General features: G+C 42.4%; 1 protein-coding gene across 1 annotated transcript in view; it reads right to left on the bottom strand.

Annotated features, from left to right (window-relative positions):
• Window positions 1-11,145: 11,145 nt before the first annotated feature.
• LCMT1 (leucine carboxyl methyltransferase 1) overlaps window positions 11,146-22,570 on the bottom strand; it is a 38,925-nt gene continuing 27,500 nt past the window's right edge. Inside the window, exons 9-11 of the mRNA XM_040356510.1 lie at window positions 16,069-16,160; window positions 13,810-13,907; window positions 11,146-11,590 (exon numbers count right to left, since the gene is read on the bottom strand). Coding sequence (XP_040212444.1) covers window positions 11,568-11,590; window positions 13,810-13,907; window positions 16,069-16,160 — 213 coding nt within the window. The 3' untranslated portion in view covers window positions 11,146-11,567. The remainder of the gene's footprint in view (window positions 11,591-13,809; window positions 13,908-16,068; window positions 16,161-22,570) is intronic.

Here is a 22,570-nt window from a genome sequence, read left to right as displayed (position 1 = left end):
CTTATACTGACTCAGTGTAAATGGAAAATCTATATTTGATTCTGGCATTCAATCAGGGCTCAAGTCCTGCGGGAACGGAGTTCCTGCACTTTTTTCACAGCAGGAACTCAGTTCCCATTGCAGGACTAGAGCAGCCGAGCCAATCCTTCACTAAGCGGCGATGACGAGCTCGAGTCAGTGTCAGGCGAACCTTAGTAATAGTTTATGTTACTGGCCGCTTCCTGTATATGGGTTTATCGGGTAGTGTGCGGGTATTCCGTCACTTCCTCGATGCCGCAATGTCTCCTGGGAGCTTTTGTCATTGTTCCCAGGAGACATTGCGGCGGTCTGCCGCGAGTTATCGCAGGATTTAGAAAGAACTTGCTTGCTCCTGGGAACAATGACAAAAGCTCCCAGGAGACATTGCGGCATCGAGGAAGTGAGGGAATACCCGCACACTGAATCCATATACAGGAAGTGGCCAGTAACAAAGGATTACTAAGGTACAGTAGATCGAAAAAAACAAAAAACAAACATGCGGTTTAGTAATTATGCATATGAGCGTATCTTTTTTTTTTTTTTTTTTGGTGGGGAAGTGGATCTTGGGTGGGAGTTCCCACACTTTTTTCCCCAGGACTTGACCCCTGCATTCAATCTTGAACACCTTGATGCCATGCTAGCTAAATCCCTAGTCACAGTATGCCCACTATCTGAATGGCCCTTTTCGGCTTCATGTGCTCTTTTAGGCATAATGTTACCTCATCCAGTCATTTAGATGTGAGAGGCAAGTGGCACAGGGCATGAATATTGAGAAAGAGGCTATTGTGCCACTAGGAGACTTTGTGAAATCCTTTCCATTCATATATTACTACTACATTTATTTTTTGAATCTTCCACTTTTTAACCACATGGCGACCAGCGACTAGGGATGAGCCGAACACCCCCCCCCCCATTTGGTTCCCACCAGAACCTACGAACAGACCAAAAGTTTGTGTGAATTTTAGCACCCCGTTAAAGTCTATGGGACTCAAACGTTTAAAATCTAAAGTGCTAATTTTAAAGGCTAATATGCAAGTTATTGTTCTTAAAAGTGTTTGGGGACCCGGGTCCTGCCCCAGGGAACATGCATCACTTCAAAAAAGAAAAAGTTTTAAAAACTGCAGTTTTTTCAGGAGCAGTTATTTTAATAATGCTTAAAGTGAAACAATAAAAGTTAAATATTCCTTTCGATTTCGTACCTAGGGGGTATATAGTATGCCTGTGAAGCTGTTTCCCGTGCTTAGAACTGTCCCTGCACAAACTGTCATTTCTGAAGGAAAAAAAAGTAATTTAAAACCACTCGCGGCTATAATGAATTGTGGCTCCCAGCAATACAGAGAAAAGGCATTGAAAGTCATTGATATAAAAAAAAATGCGTGGGGGTCCCCCCCAATTCAATTACCAGGCCCTTCAGGTCTGGTATGGATTTTAACCACTTAACGACCCCTTCACGCCGCTATACGTCGGCAGAATGGCACGGCTGGGCACATCAACGTATAGGTACGTTGTCCTTTAAGCCCAGACGTGGGGTCGCGGGCACGCTCCCGCAACCCGGTCCGAAGCTCCATGACCGCGGGACTCGCGGACCCGATCGCCGCTGCAATGGTCATTTTCACAATAAACAATGCATTTTAAATGCATTTTTTGCTGTGAAAATGACAATGGTCCCAAAAATGTGTCAAAATTGTCCGAAGTACATAATGTCGCAGTCATTATGCCATAATGCCATGAAGCACCTGCATTATTTAAGTAAAAAAACTCCCAGGGCCCAGTTCAGACTGAACAGAAAAAAAAAACACTCCTTCTGTGCTGACCGGGGGGGGGGGTTACCCAGGGGACTCAATGCTTAGCCATACCACCTCCCCTAAGAGGGAGGGACTGTACTTACCAGTCCACGCAACAACTCGCTGACACATTCCAGACAGGCGTACAACCGCAATGATGGTAGCCGTCGGCCCGGTCCACTGTGAGTGAGACAACACCACAGCCCAATCATGTGCGGACCTTGGAGCAAAGCTCACTGGCCACCCCAGGAGTCATGGAGCATGTCATGGCAGACCCAGCCTCTTTGTAAAGGTGTGCTCACGCTCGCTGGCCGAACTGAGAAGACTACAAGGATCTATAATATCCAGCCTGTCTCTCAGCCGACAGTGATAGAGGTCAAAAAGACAAAATAAATATAAAATCTTTTCCTCAGGGCGCTGGGCCCAAAGGGAGCCATACGTCCTTCTCCTGTGCTGGGCATAACGAAACTGAGGCTGCATGCTGCAGTGAGGAGGGTTATGTCTGGAGGGACCGCCCCCTGGGCGGGGCTGTTCAACTCTGTTAATGTAACATGTATTTAATTATCTAACATGTTTCTGCCTAGTCCTCTCCTGTAAACAGGGAACATAACCCACTTGTCAAGATTTAAAGAGAAAATGTATTTTTCCAAAATTGTCGCTCTGTTTATAGTGCAAAAACAAATAAAAACCGCAAAGGTGATCAAATACCACCAAAAGAAAGCTCTGTTTGTGAAAAAAAAAAAAAAAAGACTTCAATTTTGTTTGGGTACAGCGTCACACGACTGCACAATTATCAGTTAAAACGATGCAGTGCCGTATTGCAAAAAAAGGGGGGCAAATCCTTTTGGGGCTGAAGTGGTTAAAGTACTCTTTACAGAAAAACTCTCCTATATTTAGTATATATACACTCCTCTGCTTGCTCCAGCATACTTGCTTGCAGAAATCCTAGCTGGCACACTGTTAACCGCTTGAGGTCCCCTTTAAGAGCCCAGCCGTGGGTCGCGAGCGGTCCTCTTTTCCATGACCGTCCCCGCGGGAACAGCGGACACGATCGCCGCCAGTGTCCCACGATCGGGTCACAGAGAGGAAGAACGGGGAGAGACAAGTGTAAACAAACTTCTCCCCGTGCTTCCTAGTGTGGCTGTCTCTGATCATTTGTTCCCTGTCATAGGAAACGACGGTCAGTGACGTCACACGCACAGCCACGCCCCCCCACAGTAAGAATCACTCCCTTAGGGCACACTCAACCCCTTCAGCGCCCCCTCCTGGTTAACCCCTTTCACTGCCAGTGTAATTTTTACAGTAATCAGTGCATTTTTATAGCAATGTTCGCTGTAAAAATGACAATGGTCCCAAAATGGTGTAAAAAAAGTCACGATAAAAATCGCTGATCGCCGCCTTTACTAGAAAAAAATAATTTATAAAAATGCAATTAAACAATCTCCTATTTGGTAGACGCTATAAATTGTGTGCAAACCAATCAAACGCTTATTGCGATTTTTTTTTTTACCAAAAATATGTAGAAGAATACGTATCGGCCTAAACTGAGGGAAAATGTTTTATATATTGCATTTTTTTCAAAATTGTCGCTCTATTTTTGTTTTTGGCACAAAAAATAAAAACTGCAGAGGTGATCAACTACCACCAAAAGAAAGCTCTATTTGTGAAAAAAAAAAAAAAAAAAAAAAAAAAAGGATGCCAAGTCGCACGACCGCGCAATTGTCAGTTAAAGCGTTGCAGTGCCGAATCGCAAAAAGTGCCCAGGTCTTTTAGCTGCATAATGGTCCAGGGCTTAAGTGGTTAATTGAGAAATGGGAAAAATACTGCGCAAGAAATTAATGAAATAAACAAAAAATGCACCCTTAGGCAGCAGCTCTACTGCGAGATACACATAGAACCAGAAAGAAATTAGTTTGGAGCTGCGTTGCAAACCAAATAAAATAACTACCGTATTTATCGGCGTATACCGCGCACTTAAAAAAAGGGGAAAATCGTTTGAGTTTGAACTGTGCCGCCGACATATACCGAGCGCAGTACACTCGGGTACATTCGGCCAGGCTCGGCTTAGCTCGCAGTCACGCTCTGTGACGCCTCCTAGAAGCCGAGCATGCCCGAGTGTACTGTGCTCGGTATATGTTGTCGGCGGTGGCGGCGTTCAAACACAGCGCGGTAAGCGGGGATTCGACTCAGAGACAGCGCGGGAGGACACTACCGAGGCCACAGATGGACGCCGGACTGGACAAGGCCGCCGATGGACGCCGGGCAAGACATCGACGAGGGGCATTCAAACAAAGTATTTTTTTTTTCTGGAATTTTCCTTCCAGGTTGGGGGTGCGCGCAATACCCCGATAAATACGGTATATGCAAATGTAAGTACAGTGATACCTCGGTTCACGAACGCTTCTGTTCACGAACAACTCGGTTCACGAACAGGAAAGTTCATAAAAATATGCTCCGGTTCACGAACTCCGCCTCGGTTCACGAACAGGAGCCGCGGCCATTTTAATACTATTTCCCGGCTGTCACATGGTCGTGACTTTCTGTAGGAAGACCGTGGAGAGAAGAAGACACACAGAAAGAAGTACTGTGAGTACTCTGCAAACATTTTGAGTGATTTTTTGATTTTTGGTGTGCTTTTTAGCACATACAGTACTGTACTGTACTACAGTACTGTCCTTGCTGTATTGTACAGTTCACTGAAGGAGATCCCCCTGATGTCCTTATGGAGGGGGACTCTCCCCCCAAACAATAACTGCCTCCCACCTGCCTTCCTCCATGCCAGAAGTCATCTCAAGCAAGGTTAGTGTCCTCTCTTTATACATTACTATACTGTATTAATGTGTATTGTAATTTGTTTCATATTTTTGTGCTTCAAAAACCCCCAAAAAAAGGTCAGCACGGATTAACTGGATTTACATTGAACCCTATGGGAAAATGTGCCTCGGTTCACGACCAATTCGGTGCGCGACCAGAGTCAGTTCACGAATTAAGTTCGTGAACCGAGGTATCACTGTACCTAGAAACACAGTTCAATATACCTTAAAATAAACATAAATAAAATAAGATATATTTATATCCTTAAAAGTAGGTCATAAAAAGTCCATCATCCACAGGTGTAGGAAAATGAATCCTATTCATCATGGTGACTTGCAAACATGAATTCTGTGCACCACCACCACATAGATTGTGTGCTTACCAGATGGCAAGCTAAGGAGAGCTTGTGGCTATAGCCCAGCCAAGGCCTTTATACAGGGAGTAAAGGAGGTAACAGCTCATGGATAGACTTCTTGAAACACAGAGGCAGGGCACCACTCACAATATGTTTGAATGGATAACAACAAACTCCGTACTTAATGGTCAGATATCAACCAAAGTGACCCAAAAAGTCCGACCACTACTTATAGCGGAGGTTCACCCTAAAAACATGTATATACCATTACATTCAGCATACTTCCGACATGTACAGTATGCTGTTTGTTTTTCGCTGTACATTCCGTATTAATGTTTTGCTTTTCCACCCGGCTTCCGGGTTCTAGCTCCCGCGGGAGTAGGCGTTCCTATGCAGTGGCGCAATGTCATCTGGAACCAGATGATTGACGTGCTTGATAAAAACTTCCCCCCGGCGGATAAGGCACGTCACGAGTTTCCGAAAATAGCTGAACTAGGAGTCTGCTCTATACTGCGCCTGCGCACAGACTAGGAGCCGTGTAGAACTGACTGCGCAGGCGCCGTATAGAGCCGACCCCAGTTCGGAACTCGTGACGCGCCTTATCCGCCGGGGGGGAGTTTTTATTAAGCACTCTGACAGATTTGGAGTGTTTTAGCAAAGAAGAGTGGGAAAATATTGCCAAGTCAAGATGTGCTATGCTGATAGACTCATACCCAAAAAGACTGAGTGCTGTAATAAAATTTTAAAGGTGCTCTAACAAATTATTATTATCTAACAAATTATTCGTGGAAGGGTGTGCACACTTATGCAACCATATTGTTTTATTTCTACTTCCCTCCACCTAAAAGATTTCCGTTTGTTGTTCAACTTAGTTTTACAGTTTATAGGACACATTAAAAAAGGTGGAAAAAGTTCTTAAATGAATCCCATTGAAAATCTGTGGGGTGATCTGAAGAGGGCTGTGCACAGGAGATGCCCTCGCAATCTGACATATTTGGAGTGTTTTTGCAAAGATGAGTGGGCAAATATTGTGTGTGTGTTTGTGTACGTACGTACAAGAGGCCTACAGCAACATTGAAAGGAGCTGCAGGAATTTATAATATACACACATACACAGATATAGCTACACACACACACCTCTAAAAAAAAAAAAATTGCCATTTACAATAAAGTACATTATATATTAAAACAAAAAATACATTTCATAGACCAGATTAATGTAATATGTCAAAAATTATGTCTTAAACAATAATATGAATAATCACCTTTAATAAGACAGATTACCAAAGAATGAAGTTCCATTATTTTTATTGGCTGTGTAATGGGTTCCATCTTTGCTTACAATTTGTAGACATCGGCAATCATTTCCGATCATTGTACCTGCAAGTTATGGCATGAATAGACTTTCTGACATATTGGAAAATCTCTCCTGGCAGATCAGCGATTGTTCCTTATGAAAAGCTTGAGAATTCCTCCCTACATGGCATGGACAGCTGAGTCAGGAGGAAGCCCATGACTAATCCTTGTGGTTGTGCGATTTGGACCAGTGCACCTCTCACCACTAATCAGTCTTTGTGAGAGAAGTGCCCATCTGTGGTGTGCATGTTAAGAACAAAAGCATTAAACTACAGCTTATCAGTCCATTAGTAGTGATGGCTACATTAGTTTTTATTTATTTTTACTTCCCCCCCCATAGGTTTTTTTCCTTTTGACAGTAACACTTGTGTTACCCTAGAGACAACGCTCACACACTGTACTGCATCTGTAGAGGTGCAATTTTGTCAGCCAAGAACATGTCGTATTAGGACCATAGAGCATCCCATGGAGAGGTGTTATGCGGTCTACAGAGTTTAACTAGGCAGAGCTGATAACACTGCTTGGGATTTAGAAGCAGCACAGGAAGTGAGGAGCTCACTGGATTTCTGGAAGAATCAATGGGTATGAGCCAGATGTACGCATATATGTGGGGGTGCATATCAGCATACTGCCACATACATGTGTATAGCTGGTGCCGCTGAGTAAGCATACAAAGACAAAAAAGGGGAAAGCACCTCTAAGTGTAATAGATTAAAACTCCTTTATTAAAAACTACAAAGGGGCCACTCACATTTGGGTAACCATAAGAAGCTCATCATTTCGGTGAGCATCCGCTAGGATATTGCTAAAAGATCCTCGACAGGCTTAGCATAAACCACAATGCTGGGAAGGGACGCTGGCCACTCTCTTCCAGGTCGCGGGCTGCCAGAAACGCAGCGTCGTGAGCGTAATGGCATCACCAGAAGGGGGATGTGCAACACGTTTCAGAGCATCCCTCTTCTGGGGACGTCATCACGTTCACGTTGGTCCTGTGTTCTGACTTTCTGGCAGCCCGCGACCTGAAAGCGTGTCTGGCATCCCTTCCTAACACTGCCGTTTATGCCAAGCCCTTTGAGGATCTTCCAGTGATATACAGCAGATGCCCACCAGATTAATGAGCTTTTTATGGTTACCCAAATGCAAGTACCGTAGCTCTTTTGTAGTTTTTAATAAATTAGTTTTAGCCTATTACACTTAGAGGCGCTTTCTCTTTTTTTTTTGTCTTTGCATGTCATTCTACAGAGTTGACTTCCTGTGTGGATAATCTTGCCCTAAGTAAATGGACTTTGTATTTGAACTTTTTAAAAGGACTAGCTTTATCTTATTTTTCATGATCGATACATATACTAGAAGTCTACAGCCTTGTGTTTAATCTCCTTAGGTGCCTACAGTACTCTCCTTTTTCCGATGAATATGCATGCTCATTCCTTGCCCCAGCATGGTGACTGAGCGTTCATTGTTTAGGAGCCAGTAGGACAACCTTCTAATTATGGGATCAATGACATCGATTACAGCAATCACATGATCGAGAACCTGCCTTCTTGCGTTATAGCGGAAGTAAACCCATCCATAAAACAGTTTCAATTCCAGCATGTGCCGGAAATGCAACACTCCCATTGGTTGTGCTCTCAAACTGTCAAACCAGCCAATGGCTGGTGTCATAACTGATCACATGTGCAGCATCATGGCAGATGTAGATTAAACAGAGGCAAATATGTCAGCTACCTTGGCTGAAAACGATAGGGGGGGGGGGGTACTTCCACTTTAAGGAACCTTTAAAGGGCCAATGGAAGTTGACAGTAAGGTGTTAAGAGATCAATGGTAGGGTTTAACCACTTGATCACTGGGCACGTAAACCCCTTTAATAACCAGACCAATTTTCAGCTTTCGGTGCTCTCACAATTTGAATGACAATTACTCAGTCATACAACACTGTACCCAAATGAAATTTTCGTCCTTTTTTTCACACAAATAGAACTTTCTTTTGGTGGTATTTAATCACCGTTGGGTTTTTTATTTTTTGCGCTATAAGAGAAAAAAAGACTGAAAATTATGTAAAAAAAAAAAATGAATTTCTTTGTTATAAAATTTAGCAAATTTAGTATTTCTTCTTCATTATTTTGCATAAATGTGAAAGATGAAGTTACGCCGAGTAAATAGATACCAAACATGTCACCCTTCAAAATTGCACACGCTTGTGGAATGGTGCCAAACTTCGCTACTTAAAAATCCCCATAGGCGACGTTGCAGGGTATTTTGGGGTATTGCAGAGTAGTGTGGGGTATTGCAGAGTAGTGTGGGGTATTGCAGAGTAGTGTGGGGTATTGCAGAGTATAGGTGTGTAGTATTGCACAGTATGGGGCAGGGATGGCTGAGCAGGGATGGATGGCTGGATCTGTGACTGCATGTGTCACAGATCCAGCTCACAGCACTCGTGCTGCATCTGCTCTCTCCCCCCTCTCCTCTCACACTGTACCGTTGGACGGAGCGATCACGTGATAAACTGCCGCTATCAGCGGCGATTTACCGTGATCTGTGACGCCAGGTCCATGGACGTCCTCCCAGAGTTAAGCAACCGCTTTGCAGCCGTATTTCGACTGTAGGCGGTGGCTAAATTGTACATCCCATCTGTATATATTGCTATATTCAAGACTATGGGTTAAACAATAAATCTGGTTGTTTTAAATCTTTGGTTTTAGGTCTTTTTGTATATTCTTTATTCTTTAACAATATAAAGAATTTTTGGCTGTAATGCTTTTGATGGTAAAAAAAAAAAGGAAGGAAAAAATCCCACTGGCTTCTTTCCCCCGCAATTGCTTTTAAGTTGACCACTCGTTTAACTTGTACAACCAGCCTGTTGGATTTTACATGCGATTATTGCTGTAGGCTAAATATAGCGAATATACAGTGCCTTGCGAAAGTATTCGGCCCTTTTGCCACATTTCAGGCTTCAAACATAAAGATATAAAACTATAATTTTTTTGGAAGAATCAACAAGTGGGACACAATCATGAAGTGTAACAAAATATTTCAAACTTTTTTAACACATAAAAAACTGAAAAATTGAGCGTGCAAAATTATTCAGCCCCTTTACTTTCAGTGCAGCAAACCCTCTCCAGAAGTTAAGTGAGGATCTCTGAATGATCCAATGTTGACCTAAATGACTAATGATGATAAATAGAATCCACCTGTGTGTAATCAAGTCTCTGTATAAATGCACCTGCACTGTGATAGTCTCAGAGGTCCGTTTAAAGAGCATCATGAAGAACAAGGAACACACCAGGCAGGTCCGAGATACTGTTGTGGAGAAGTTTAAAGCTTGGGAAATCTTTTTGTATCCAAATCCGGCTTTAAACATCCCAAGGAGCACTGTGCAAGTGATAATATTGAAATGGAAGGAGTATCAGACCACTGCAAATCTACGAAGACCTGGCCGTCCCTCTAAACTTATAGCTCATACAAGGAGAAGACTGATCAGAGATGCAGCCAAGAGGCCCATGATCACTCTGGATGAACTGCAGAGATCTACAGCTGAGGTGGGAGACTGTCCATAGGACAACAATCAGTCGTATACTGCACAAATCTGGCCTTTATGGAAGAGTGGCAAGAAGAAAGCCATTTCTTAAAGATATCCATAAAAAGTGTTGTTTAAATTTTGCCACAAGCCACCTGGGAGACACACCAAACATGTGGAAGAAGGTGCTCTGGTCAGATGAAACCAAAATTGAACTTTTTGGCAACAATGCAAAACGTTATGTTTGGCGTAAAAGCAACACAGCTCATCACCCTGAACACACCATCCCCACTGTGAAACATGGTGGTGGCAGCTTAATGGTTTGGGCTGCTTTTCTTCAGCAGGGACAGGGAAGATGGTTAAAATTGATGGGAAGATGGATGGAGCCAAATACAGGACCATTCTGGAAGAAAACCTGATGGAGTCTGCAAAAGACCTGAGACTGGGACGGAGATTTGTCTTCCAACAAGACAATGATCCAAAACATAAAGCAAAATCTACAATGGAATGGTTCACAAATAAACATATCCAGGTGTTAGAATGGCCAAGTCAAAGTCCAGTCCTGAATCCAATCGAGAATCTGTGGAAAGAACTTAAAACTGCTGTTCACAACCTCACTGAGCTCGAGCGGTTTTGCAAGGAGGAATGGGCAAAAATGTCAGTCTCTCGATGTGCAAAACTGATAGACATACCCCAAGCGACTTACAGCTGTAATCGCAGCAAAAGGTGGCGCTACAAAGTATTAACGTAAGGGGGCTGAATAATTTTGCACGTCCAATTTTTCAGTTTTTTATTTGTTAAAAAAGTTTGAAATAGTTTGAAATATCCAATAATAGTCCCGATTGGACCCCCGACCCACGTCTAGGCAGGGACGTACGGGTACGCCCATCTGCCTGTACGTGCCATTCTGTGGACGTATATGTACATGCGGCCACTTTAAATCTACTGGCATGTGAGAGGACATTCACAAACAGGCACCATCAACATGACCAGAGTAAGGCTGGGTTCACACCTATGCCAATTGAATGCGGCTTATACTGACATTTTCTAATCTGTTCGTTTGAATGAGGCTGGCTCACATATGTGTGTTGCATTAGCACTCGGCATTGCCCAACAAAAAGTGTGTGTTTTCTTGGATTCATTGCAGTGTGAATTGCATCTTCACAGAGAAAACCGAGCTGGAATTCGCACCGCACATGTGTGAATCCAGCCTCAAGGTCTGTGAATTGATGGTTTGTTGTACTGAAAATGATAATGGTCACCCTTCTATGTTTCCTATGGGCTTCACAATACTTACAACCACATTTCATATAACGGAATTTTAATTTTGCTGTCACATCAGCAGCAATCAGCAGACAAAGAAAAAAACTAAAAAGGACCAGAAAGTCAGTAGTGCCAAACCTTGTACCAAGTAATATTTGCTCATCATAATAAAAAGTAACATAAAGAAGCACACGGTCAATGAAGTTTGCACTTTGGAGACTGAGGGCATGCAAACTGCACAATAACTCCATTCCATGCTTACAGCCAGACTTCCACAGACATGGGAGATTTGTCTCAAACTCTGAAAACACAAACAGCTCATGAAGCACTTGGCATCAGCAATAACATTTTCTGCTAGGTGTAGCTGGGAAGATGGAAAGCCAAAATGTCTTGAGCCTGACAAATTTTCCGATTTGAAGTCAGTGCGATAGGAATCTCATGGCCGGGTGCACTTTTCTGTAGGTCAAAACATGATTTTTGACAGACCTAAAAAAACAAGAAAGAGGGATGACAGCCATCAAGAACAGGCATGAGAATCTTTTATAGGAGCGGTCGTACTTTTCATTTGGCAGGACAAGAACAAATCCCAGGTCCTAATATAGGAGCAAGGATGGCCATGTACGTTAGGGTGGCTCTGCATGCCACCCTAACTTGGCTCTATATCACCTAACTGGCACTATATCCCACCCTAACCATAGGTGCCAACAGTCCGGATTTTCACGTACCATGTCTGCACCCTTTCCTGTACCATTTTATCACCCTCTACTGTAGTGGTCATCAACCCTGTCCTGCAGGGCCCAGTAACAGGCCAGGTTTGCAAGATAACTGAAATGCATCACAGCTGATATCATTTGCTCCTCAGTGATTGCAGTATTCTAGACTGCATCTCCCCAAGGTAATACATAAAACCTGGCCTGTTAGTGGGCCCTGCAGGACAGGGTTGATGACCACTACAGTAGAGGGTGATAAAATGGTACAGGAAAGGGTGCAGACATGGTACGTGAACATCTGGACTGTTGGCACCTATGGTTAGGGTGGGATATAGTGCCAGTTAGGTGATATAGAGCCAACAGTCCGGATTTTCACGTACCATGTCTGCACCCTTTCCTGTACCATTTTATCACCCTCTACTGCAGTGGTCATCAACCCTGTCCTGCAGGGCCCACTAACAGGCCAGGTTTTATGAATTACCTTGGGGAGATGCAGTCTAGAATACTGCAATCACTGAGGAGCAAATGATATCAGCTGTGATGTATTTCAGTTATCTTGCAAACCTGGCCTGTTAGTGGGCCCTGCAGGACAGGGTTGATGACCACTGCTCTACTGTACCTAGTCTGCACACTCTCCAGTGCCATCTCTTGTATCATTTCTCAATAAATGGAAGTTTTTTAATTACTATAACAATAAGGAATAGGGTGGGACTTTAAATGAGGCATGCACCCCAGGAGAGTAACAATAACAGTGGGATTTGGACAGGTACTTGATCCAGCAGAACCGAGCAAATAACATGAAAGCATTGCACGGATACAAAAAACAGTCAGTTATTTAATAGTATAAAAATTGTATATACAGTAGATACAATAGTAGCATGGTAGATCTGTTACAATAATCAAAGAAAATTGCATACATTTCAACAGTTCATGGTAACAATGGTAGGAATAAATAAATAAATATAATAGGTTCATGCTGGAAACGATATCAAAAGAGGCCAAATCACTGGAAAGTATCTCCATGATAAATGAATATTGATACGTTGGTACACTCCACTGGTATAAAGAGGAAATTAGTTGGTAAAAGATATCATATATAAACCAGAGGGGCTTCTAATGGCTCCTAACAGTAAAAGTTAATGCATAGTATAAACATTAAATGAGACCAAATTCGTTGGAATAACTCCACAGTAATAGTGACCACAATCGATCATATAGTCGATGTGTATGATAATGATTAGTACATTAGCAACGGGCATGGGGGGGGGGGGCATCTGGTGGCTCCTCCATAGTGATAACACCCATAGTTGAGAAGTATATAAAATACAATCGATCTGTAGAACGTTGGTAAAGATGTAATGGCAACGATTGAGAGGGGGGGGGGCGTCTATTGGCTCAACGCGTTTCGTGGCTAGTGCCACTCCTCAGGAGCAGAGTATGAGGTAGATGTCTGTAAATATCAAAAACCATGATTTAAAATGAGGGTATATATAATAGATCCAGTTATGGAGAGAAGGGGAAATGGGATCATAGTAGTAACTAATCCCCAAAGTACTTACGGGTGTGTCAAAACCGAAGGTACAGACTAGGAGGGCAGAAACGTAGCCGGGGAGGTAACATGGCTCTATGCCTTGCGCCTCATTTAAAGTCCCACCCATTTAGTTTCTTGCATTTACATTTTTTAATTACTACACGATGATAGAAAAACAAAAAAGCCAGCGCAAATTATTTTGAATCACCTACTAGCTTTTCATCAGATCTTTGCACCCATGTTTCCAGCTCCGCCCACTGCTATGGCTAATATTCTTGTAACCTGAATCTCTATAAGTTTTAGAGTGTCAAGCTCCGCTTTAAGACAATCTACCTGCTGAATTCTTATTCCCCATCTCAAAAGACTCAACTTGGAGAAATATTAAACAAATGATAAAGTGGCCCACGATGTACGCAGCAGTTTTTTTTTTTTTTTTTAAATGTGCCGAGACAAAATGTCCTTACCCAAGTGTAATGAGTCTTTTGTACCCCAGCTGATACAGTAATGGAGTAGCAGCTGTTCCAGTAATTCCTTCTCATCTAAAAATTCCAGCTTCTCAATCCTAGGGGGGGAAGGGAGACAAAATTAAGTTTTACTCATTTATTGCATTCATTTATATAGCGTCAACAAGCTGTGCACAGCTTTACAGAGCACACGGACATCAAACCGTGAGTACACCCCTCACATTCTTGTAAATATTTTATATCTTTTCACGGAAGAAATGACACTTTGCTACAATGTAAAGTAGTGAGTGTACAGCTTGTATAACAGTGTAAATTTGCTGTCCCCTCAAAATAACTCAACACACAGCCATTGATGTCTAAACCTCTGGCAACAAGAGTGAGTACAGAGTGAGAAAATGTCCAAATTTGGCCCAAAGTGTCAATATTTTGTGTGGTCACCATTATTTTCCAGCACTGCCTTAACCCTCTTGGGCATGGAGTTCATCAGAGCTTCACAGGTTGCCACTGGAGTCTCTTCCACTCCTCCATGACGACATCACAGAGCTGGTGGATGTTAGAGACCTTGCACTCCTTCACCTTCCGTTTGAGGATGCCCCACAGATGATCAATAGGGTTTAGGTCTGGAGACATGCTTGGCCAGTCCATCACTTTTAACCTCAGCTTTTTTTGCAAAGGCAGTGGTCATCTTGGAGGTGTGTATGGGGTCGTTGTGATGGAATACTGCCCTGCGCCCAAAGGGAGGGGATCATGCTCTGCTTCAGTATGTCACAGTACATGTTGGCATTCATGGTTCCCTTAATGAACTGCATCTCCCCAGTGCCGGCAGCACTCATGCAGCCCCAGACCATGACACTCCCACCACCATGCTTGACTGTAGGCAAGACACAGTCTTGCCCAAGTCTTTTTACTCCTCACCTGGCTGCCGCCACACATGCTTGACACCATCTGAACCAAATAAGTTCATCTTGGTCTCATCAGATCACAGGACATGGTTCCAGTAAGACATTAATGGCTGTTAGAATGCATTAAGGTAAAAAACCTTGAGGCTTTACAAAAGTCCAGGGTAGGCATGCCAGGGGTTGTTAGCCATGGGCACAATAGCTTTTCAAATCTCCCAGGTACACCTCCATGACTAGAGAAATGTTTTTCCAAGCAAAGTGTATTGTTAATTTGGTTCTTCCACTCAGAGTGTGAAAGGGTTTGGAGACTCATATCTCATAAGAATAAGCTTCCTGCCTTCTTAGGAGTCTTGCAAGGAAGGCGTTTAGTATATCCCAGAACATAGTGTACATAAGAGGGTCACCAATTTGAAAATAATACTGCATTTATAGCGTTACTAAACCCAGGAGCCTGCATTCACTATATCTGGTCTCCCACAGAACATGGAAATGCAATAGTTTTAGTAAATATAAACTGCATGCTTTACTGCATACACAAACTGATTTTACGGTTGTGGGTTTAGTAACACTTTAACGTACTGGTGACTGCACCCCAAAAGAGCATTCAGCCAGTCTTTACTCACAAAGTCCTCCATTACTGCATAGACAGGCATGGAATATGCCCATTCCCTGGTTTACCTTATCAGCTTCCCTCTGAGGCCAATCTGCTTAGTAGACCGTGTCAGCACTACTATGTGCTAGCTAATTTGCTACTAGGGGCCGACGAACATTGATCTCTTTCTCAATACCCATCAATCCCTGCACCATGTTAAACTGGTCAAACCAAGGATGGCAGCGGTATGGGAGGGACATAAACCAGAATGGGGGGCAAAGCCACGGAATCTGACATCTATAGCACCGGATATGTGAGAATTGTCCTCAGGCTACACATGCTCACACAAAATGTGTTCAACAGCGATCACCGCAGGTAACTACTGGCTGCGTAGGTAGTCACGGATAGCTGCAGTAGCCAACTCCTGTCATTGAAGTGTACAGGGCTCGGCGGGGGCAGCTAGCGGCTCACAGGTGGCAGAAACACCTGCAGGAACCAGCTTCCTGCCGATAACTCATGCCCATGCAGTCTTATAGGAAGAGAGGCATTGGGGCTTATTTACCAAAACTGAAGAGTGTAAAATCTGGGGCAGCTTTGCATAAAAAAAATGGTTTTAGTGCTAAAGCTTAATTGAACAAGCTGAAGTTAGAAGCCGATTGGCTACCATACACAGCTGCACCAGATTCTGAGTGCAACAGCTTTAGTAAATCTCCCCCAATTGCATGCACATTCAGAAATGACACAGGTTAGATGTGTGAGGTTACATACCGTGCTAGATCATTCCGAGGTAGGCTGCCATATACTCGGATCATGTCCAAGGCATCTGCTGCTTCCCACCCATTAGACAAGAATCGATCAATCTGCAACAAATACATTAATGTAAAAACCCTACTTTATAAAAGAATTAAAACAGAATTTTTAATTTTTTATAAAAATGTCGATACAAATAAATGTGGAAACAAATCTTTTTTTTAAAACTTGACATAGACCTTGCTAGAAAATCTGATATGGTAAGACAGGACTTAACCTACATGTCTTTATATATTATTTATAACCCATATTGTTACTTTACACTGTTTTGATTTTTATCGATTTGTCTTAATTTTTTTGCATTAACACAGTGGTTTCTAAACTGTGGTCCATAGGCCGAATGCAGCCATCTGATTGCTCTTATCTGGCCTATGGGGCACTGATTTACCCACTGATATGAGGCATTCTTCCATCCACTGACACAAACGATGGGGCACTGCTCCTCCCACTGATGAGGTATTCCATCCACTAATACTAAATGATAGGGAATTATTTCTCCTTCAGCTGACAAGAGGTGCTATATAATTTTGTATACTCTCTCTGACCACCAAACCTAAGACATTTTCTACTCCCACCCACCTATAGTGCGAAGGACAGTAAACCTGACCTTTGTTTAGAAAGTCTGGAGAACCCCTGCAAGGAAACCAACCCAGTAGTATAGTAATGTGCTTTTATTAAAGATAAAGAATGGCAACACATATACTGGCTTTTGCACTAATTTATAAAAGACCCACCTGATAGAAAAGCATTATTATAATGTAAAAGCGTATTAAACCACCAACTACAATTATGTGACCTCCCTTTCTTGCAATGAAAAAGCAACTTCTATCCAGCCTAGCAACTGACAGCTTGGAGCCCATTTTGTAAAAGCCATACGCAGTGCCATAGTCCGTAGAAATCTGTCTCACGGTAGTGCGACAAATGGTGCCACTTGTAACAGAATAATGTACAGTGCCTTAAAAGTATTCATACCCCTTGAAAAACTTTCCACATTTTGTCATGTTACAACCAAAAACATAAATGTATTTTATTGGGATTTTATGAGAGCAACACAAAGTGGCACATAATTGTTAAGTGGTAGGAAAATTATAAAATCGGTTAAAAATTTTTTTTTTAGAAACAAAATATCTGAAAAGTGTGGTGTGCATTTGTATTCAGTCCCCTTTACTCTGATACCCCTAACTAAAATCTAGTGGAACCAATTGCCTTCAAAAGTCACCTAAATAGTAAATAGAGTCCACGTGTGTAATTTAATCTCAGTATAAATACAACCGTTCTGTGAAGCCCTTAGGTTTGTTAAAAGAACCTTAGTGAACAAAAAGCATCAGGAAGGCCAAGGAACACACCAGACAGGTCAGAGATAAAGTTGTGGAGAAGTATAAAGCAGGGTTAGGTCGTTAAAAAAAAAAAAAAAAAAAAAAAGATATCCCAAGCCTGAACATCTCACTGAGCACTGTTCAATTCATCATCCGTAAAATGGAAAGAGTATGGCACAACTGCACACCTACCAAGACATGGCCGTCCACCTAAACTGACAGGCCGGGCAAGGAGAGCATTAATCAGAGAAGCAGCCAAGAGGCCCATGGTAACTCTGGAGGAGCTGCAGAGATCCACAGCTCAGGTGGGAGAATCTGTCCACAGGACAACTATTAGTTGTGCTCTCCACAAATCTGTCCTTTATGGAAGAGTGGCAAGAAGAAAGCCATTGTAAAAATAAAGCCATAATAAGTCCTTTTTGCAATTTGCAAGAAGCCATGAGGGGGGACACAGCAAACATGTGGAAGAAGGTGCTCTGGTCAGATGAGACCAAAATTGAACTTTTTGGCATAAAAGCAAAATGCTATGTGTGGTGGAAAACTAACACTGCACATCACCCTGAACACACCATCCCCACCGTGAAACATGGTGGTTGCAACATCATGTTGTGGGGATGCTCTTCTTCAGCAGGGACAAGGAAGCTGGTCAGAGTTGATGGGAAGATGGATGGAGCCAAATACAGGACAATCTTAGAAGAAAACCTGTTAGATTCTGCAAAAGACTTCACTGGGGGAGGTTCACTTTCCAGCAGGACAACGACCCTAAACATACAACCAGAGCTACAATGGAATGGAATGGTTTAGATCAGGGATAAGCAATTAGCGGACCTCCAGCTGTTGCCAAACTACAAGTCCCATCATGCCTCTGCCTCTGGGTGTCATGCTTGATGCTGTCAGAGTCTTGCTATGCCTCATGGGACTTGTAGTTTGGCAACAGCTGGAGGTCCGCTAATTGCATATACCTGGTTTAGATCAAAGCATATTCATGTGTTAGAATGGCCCAGTCACAGTCCAGACCTAAAGTCAAATGGAAATCTATGGCAAGACTTGAAAATTGCTGTTCACAGACGCTCTCCATCCAATCTGACAGAACTTGAGCGATTTTGCAAAATAAGAATGGGCAAAAATGTCCCTCTCTAGATGTGCAAAGCTGGTAGAGACATCCCCAAAAAGACTTGCAGCTGTGATTGCAGTGAAAGGAGGTTCTACAAAGTATTGACTCCGGGGGGCTGAATACAAATACACACCACACTTTTCACATATTTGTAAAAAAGAAAAAAAAAAAAAAATTATGTTGAAAACCATTTATCATTTTCCTTCCACTCCACAATGTGCCACTTTGTGTTGGTCACATAAAATCTCTCTCATTGATCTGACACAACTACAAACCACACACGGGTCTCATGAATTTACAGCAAGGCTTTTTTGACTGCATACACACTGCCAGAAATGTGTCACACATGGCTTATTAAATTGCCTCCAGTGTATCTGTGTACACCCCCTCAAACACATCATGATGACCATATGGTAGAATAGGTTTTAATACGATCTCATTTTCTTGATTTGGACCCACCAAAGCATGGCCTTTGAGGAGCAATGGTCACACACAAAATTCTTTTACTTTTGACCGATTATTTGAAACATGGAGACACCATTAATACAAGTTTTCTTCCATGTAAATATTTTTACACAAGCAATTGCTATTTTCCTTAACCACTTCAATACTGGGCACGTTCATCCCCTTCCTGCCCAGGCCAATTTTCAGCGCTGTCACACTTTAAATCACAATTGTGCAGTCATGCAACAAATGACATTTTTAAAAAAAATTGACAAATAGAGCTTTCTTTTGGTGAGATTTAATCATGACTGGGTTTTTAATTTCTTGCAATAAATAAAAAAATAAATTCCAAAACTTTTCTGCTTTTATTTTTTTTCAAAAAAACACCTTTTCCCCCCTCGTTGCCATTATACAAATTTAGCAAATATATATTTTTTCTTCTTCCTTGATGTGTACTGATGAGGCTACACTGATGGGCACTGATCAGTGTGAACAATGTACTCACTGTGCCCCTTACAGATCCTTTTCTCACATTCTCTGTGTGCGGAAAAAGAGCCGTTAACCGGCAAGTCGTATATTGGCTATAGCCCAGGTGGCAAGTGGTTAAAATAACCAAGTTACTGATTTGTGACCAATTCCAACATCATATGTACTTAGCAGGGTTTCTCCTTTAAAAAAAAAAGAAAAAAAAAAAAAAGTAAAACATGATTATTGGGTTTACGTGTCAAACAAGATCCTACAGAAGTAGTCGCATGTTCTATAGATCCCCTGTTCATGAATATTCATTCATGCTCGAATTCACAAAGCTGCTGATATCTTATCTACGCAAAAAGTCAAATAGGCTTTCCACCTGCTAATCGATCGTCTCTGTACATGGCAAAATGAACTCCCAGGATAAACGGACGTCAGCTGCATCGACGAGTCTGCAATTAGCTTAGTGAAAGATTAATGAGAGAAAAAGTCAGGTCACCGAGGTCGTGATGAGGGCACACTCATGGTACATACCTGTGTAGAATCCGGCACGTCAATACAGGGTTTTTAGTGACTTGCCAGATTCTATACAGGTATGTACCATGAGTATGTCCTCACCATGACTGCTAGGCACTGGGCATCAGAAGACATCCCAACTGACTGAATTAAAGAGAAGCTGTACTTTGCCTAATGAAACTCAATTAAGTTTTTTTTTTCAACAAACATTTATTGTGGAGAAAACGAACACCTTGCATTTTTCTATTTTTTTTTTTTCAGTTTCCGCAGCTTTTAAAAGTATGCAAAGTCTACAGTCCAAGACCCTTTCACATGACAAGCACGCTCGGATCGGCCTGTCTATTTTTCAGGTGGATCCGAGCGGGCCATCCATTGACTCCTATGGGCAGGCGGGTGTCAGCAGAGATGTGTCCGCTGACAACCATCTACAATCCGATGTGTTAAAATCAGACGTACAGTTTGAATGTGCCAATGGTCGCGCACTAGACCCGGGAGAGCTTGGGGGGTTGAAGAAATTATCCAAGTTGTTTAGATAGGGGGTGCAGATACCCGTCTAAGACAGGTATTTGCACCCATTCTGGGAATACACTCCGGCGGCAGTCACACCCCTACCCGCACCCGTCTTTTGGGAAACACACTGTTCCCAGGAGAGAGCGGAGACCAGCGACGGCGTGCCGCACTACTCGCGCAAGCGCAGTAGGGTACTGGGCAGTGAACCAGCAAGGCTTCACTTCCCGATTCCCTCACTGAGAATGGCAGCGGCAGCAGACATTGCGGGCACGCTGGACAGGTAAGTGTCCATTTTTTTTTTTAAAGTCAGTATTTTTAGCTGCTGGCTTTTAAAAACAAAATTTCGGTGGAACCTCCGCTTTAAGCAAGTGATCAGCAGATTGCACAGGTATTTAGGAACACACTTGTCTAAAGGGATCTTAGGGCTGTGCTCTTCCAGGAATAGCAGTACACTAACTGATGCCAGTCCAAAAGATCATGCCTGTATATGACAACAAGCAAGATAGGGCAAAGACCGTAGGAATCAGGTGGAGGCAGAATTGATTGACGATTGAGGTCATTCAGACAGGAAATGTAGGTGGATTCAAGAAAGTTGCTGCAGCTTCAAGGGGTTTTATTGTCGAGGTGCAAGTTTGCAGAACATTCAGAGTAATCAGTTTCAACACGCTAAATGATTTGCCACAAGTGTGGAGAAAAATGTAAGGCTGGAGCTCAGCTTAAAAAAACGATTTTATACAGTGTGTAGTTGCCTAAAGAGTAATTTTAGTTGGTGTGTTTTTTTTTACTTTAACAAACTAAATGGGATCCTTTCAACACTGCAGCACAATGCATGGTTTTCAATGAGACCTCTTGGTACCAATGTATAGTCCAGACATTGCACGTGTGCTGGAAAATGGGGCAAAAACTGTCAACTCACCTAGTGTGAACGAGACCTTTGTGGGTAGTGAATACACTATCACTAGTAATTTACAGGAATGCACACATATGCAGAAATCTGCAAATGTGTCGCCATGGATCAATACAATCAATACCTTCAGGCTGCATTCACACCCGAGTGTTTTCAGCTCATAAAATGCCTGAAAAAACACCTGAAAAGCCCCCACCAGGCAAAATTCCATTAATTTCAATGGCCCTGTTCACATCTGAGCGTTTTGTCACCTGAAGCAAAAACGCTTTGAAAAACACCTTAAGCTGAAAAAAGAACATACGCTTCTTTGGGGCAGATTACAGAAGTTTCTCTGCTTTTTACATTGGTGACCTGTACAAAATTGCGGCAAAAAACGTGCGTTTTTGAAACGCTCAGGAGTGAATGCAGCTTCAAGGTCTATAAACCACTTAAGCCCCGGACCATATTGCTGGTCGACTTTTTGCGATTCGGCACTGCGTCGCTTTAACTGACAAATGCGCAGTCGTGCGATGTGGCTCCCAAATAAAATTGGCGTCCTCCCCCCCCCCCCCCCCCCACAAATAGAGCTTTATTTTGGTGGTATTTGATCACCTCTGCTGTTGAGTTTTTGCGCTATAAACAAAAATAGAGCCACAATTTTGAAAAAAAAACGAATATTTTTTCAGTTGTTTCACACTTTTTTTTAGGTATAATTCCACATGTGTTAATTCATAGTTTTGATGCCTTCAGTGTGAATCTACAATTTTCATAGTCATGAATGTGTATGTATGTATGTATGTATGTATGTATGTATAATAAATTATATATATATATATATATATACATACACACACACACACACACACATACACATACACACACACACACATATTATACACACACACAATTCATATTTGATGGGTCATTATAATATAACATCAATCCTTATAAAATTATTAGTGAAAAAAAGTCCCAAAATGTAGTGCATATATGAAAATCAAACTTTCTCCTTAGTAAACCCGAGCTGTTGGATTCTGAGGAATACAGGATGAAATATGATTGGAGGTGTATCTGCCTTCACATCTCATCTGGCGAGTGCATTCCAGAGGTGATGGTTTGGTGCACTGCTAGTGAGAAAGTGGATTTTTTGCACCTTTGGATCTGCATTTACCAAGGAGAAAGATTGATTTTCATCTTTGCACT

This window comes from Rana temporaria, chromosome 6 (genome assembly GCF_905171775.1).
Source record: "Rana temporaria chromosome 6, aRanTem1.1, whole genome shotgun sequence".
Lineage (NCBI taxonomy): Eukaryota > Metazoa > Chordata > Amphibia > Anura > Ranidae > Rana > Rana temporaria.
Note: the sequence above shows the minus strand (reverse complement) of the source record. Positions and strands in the feature narration are given on the sequence as shown.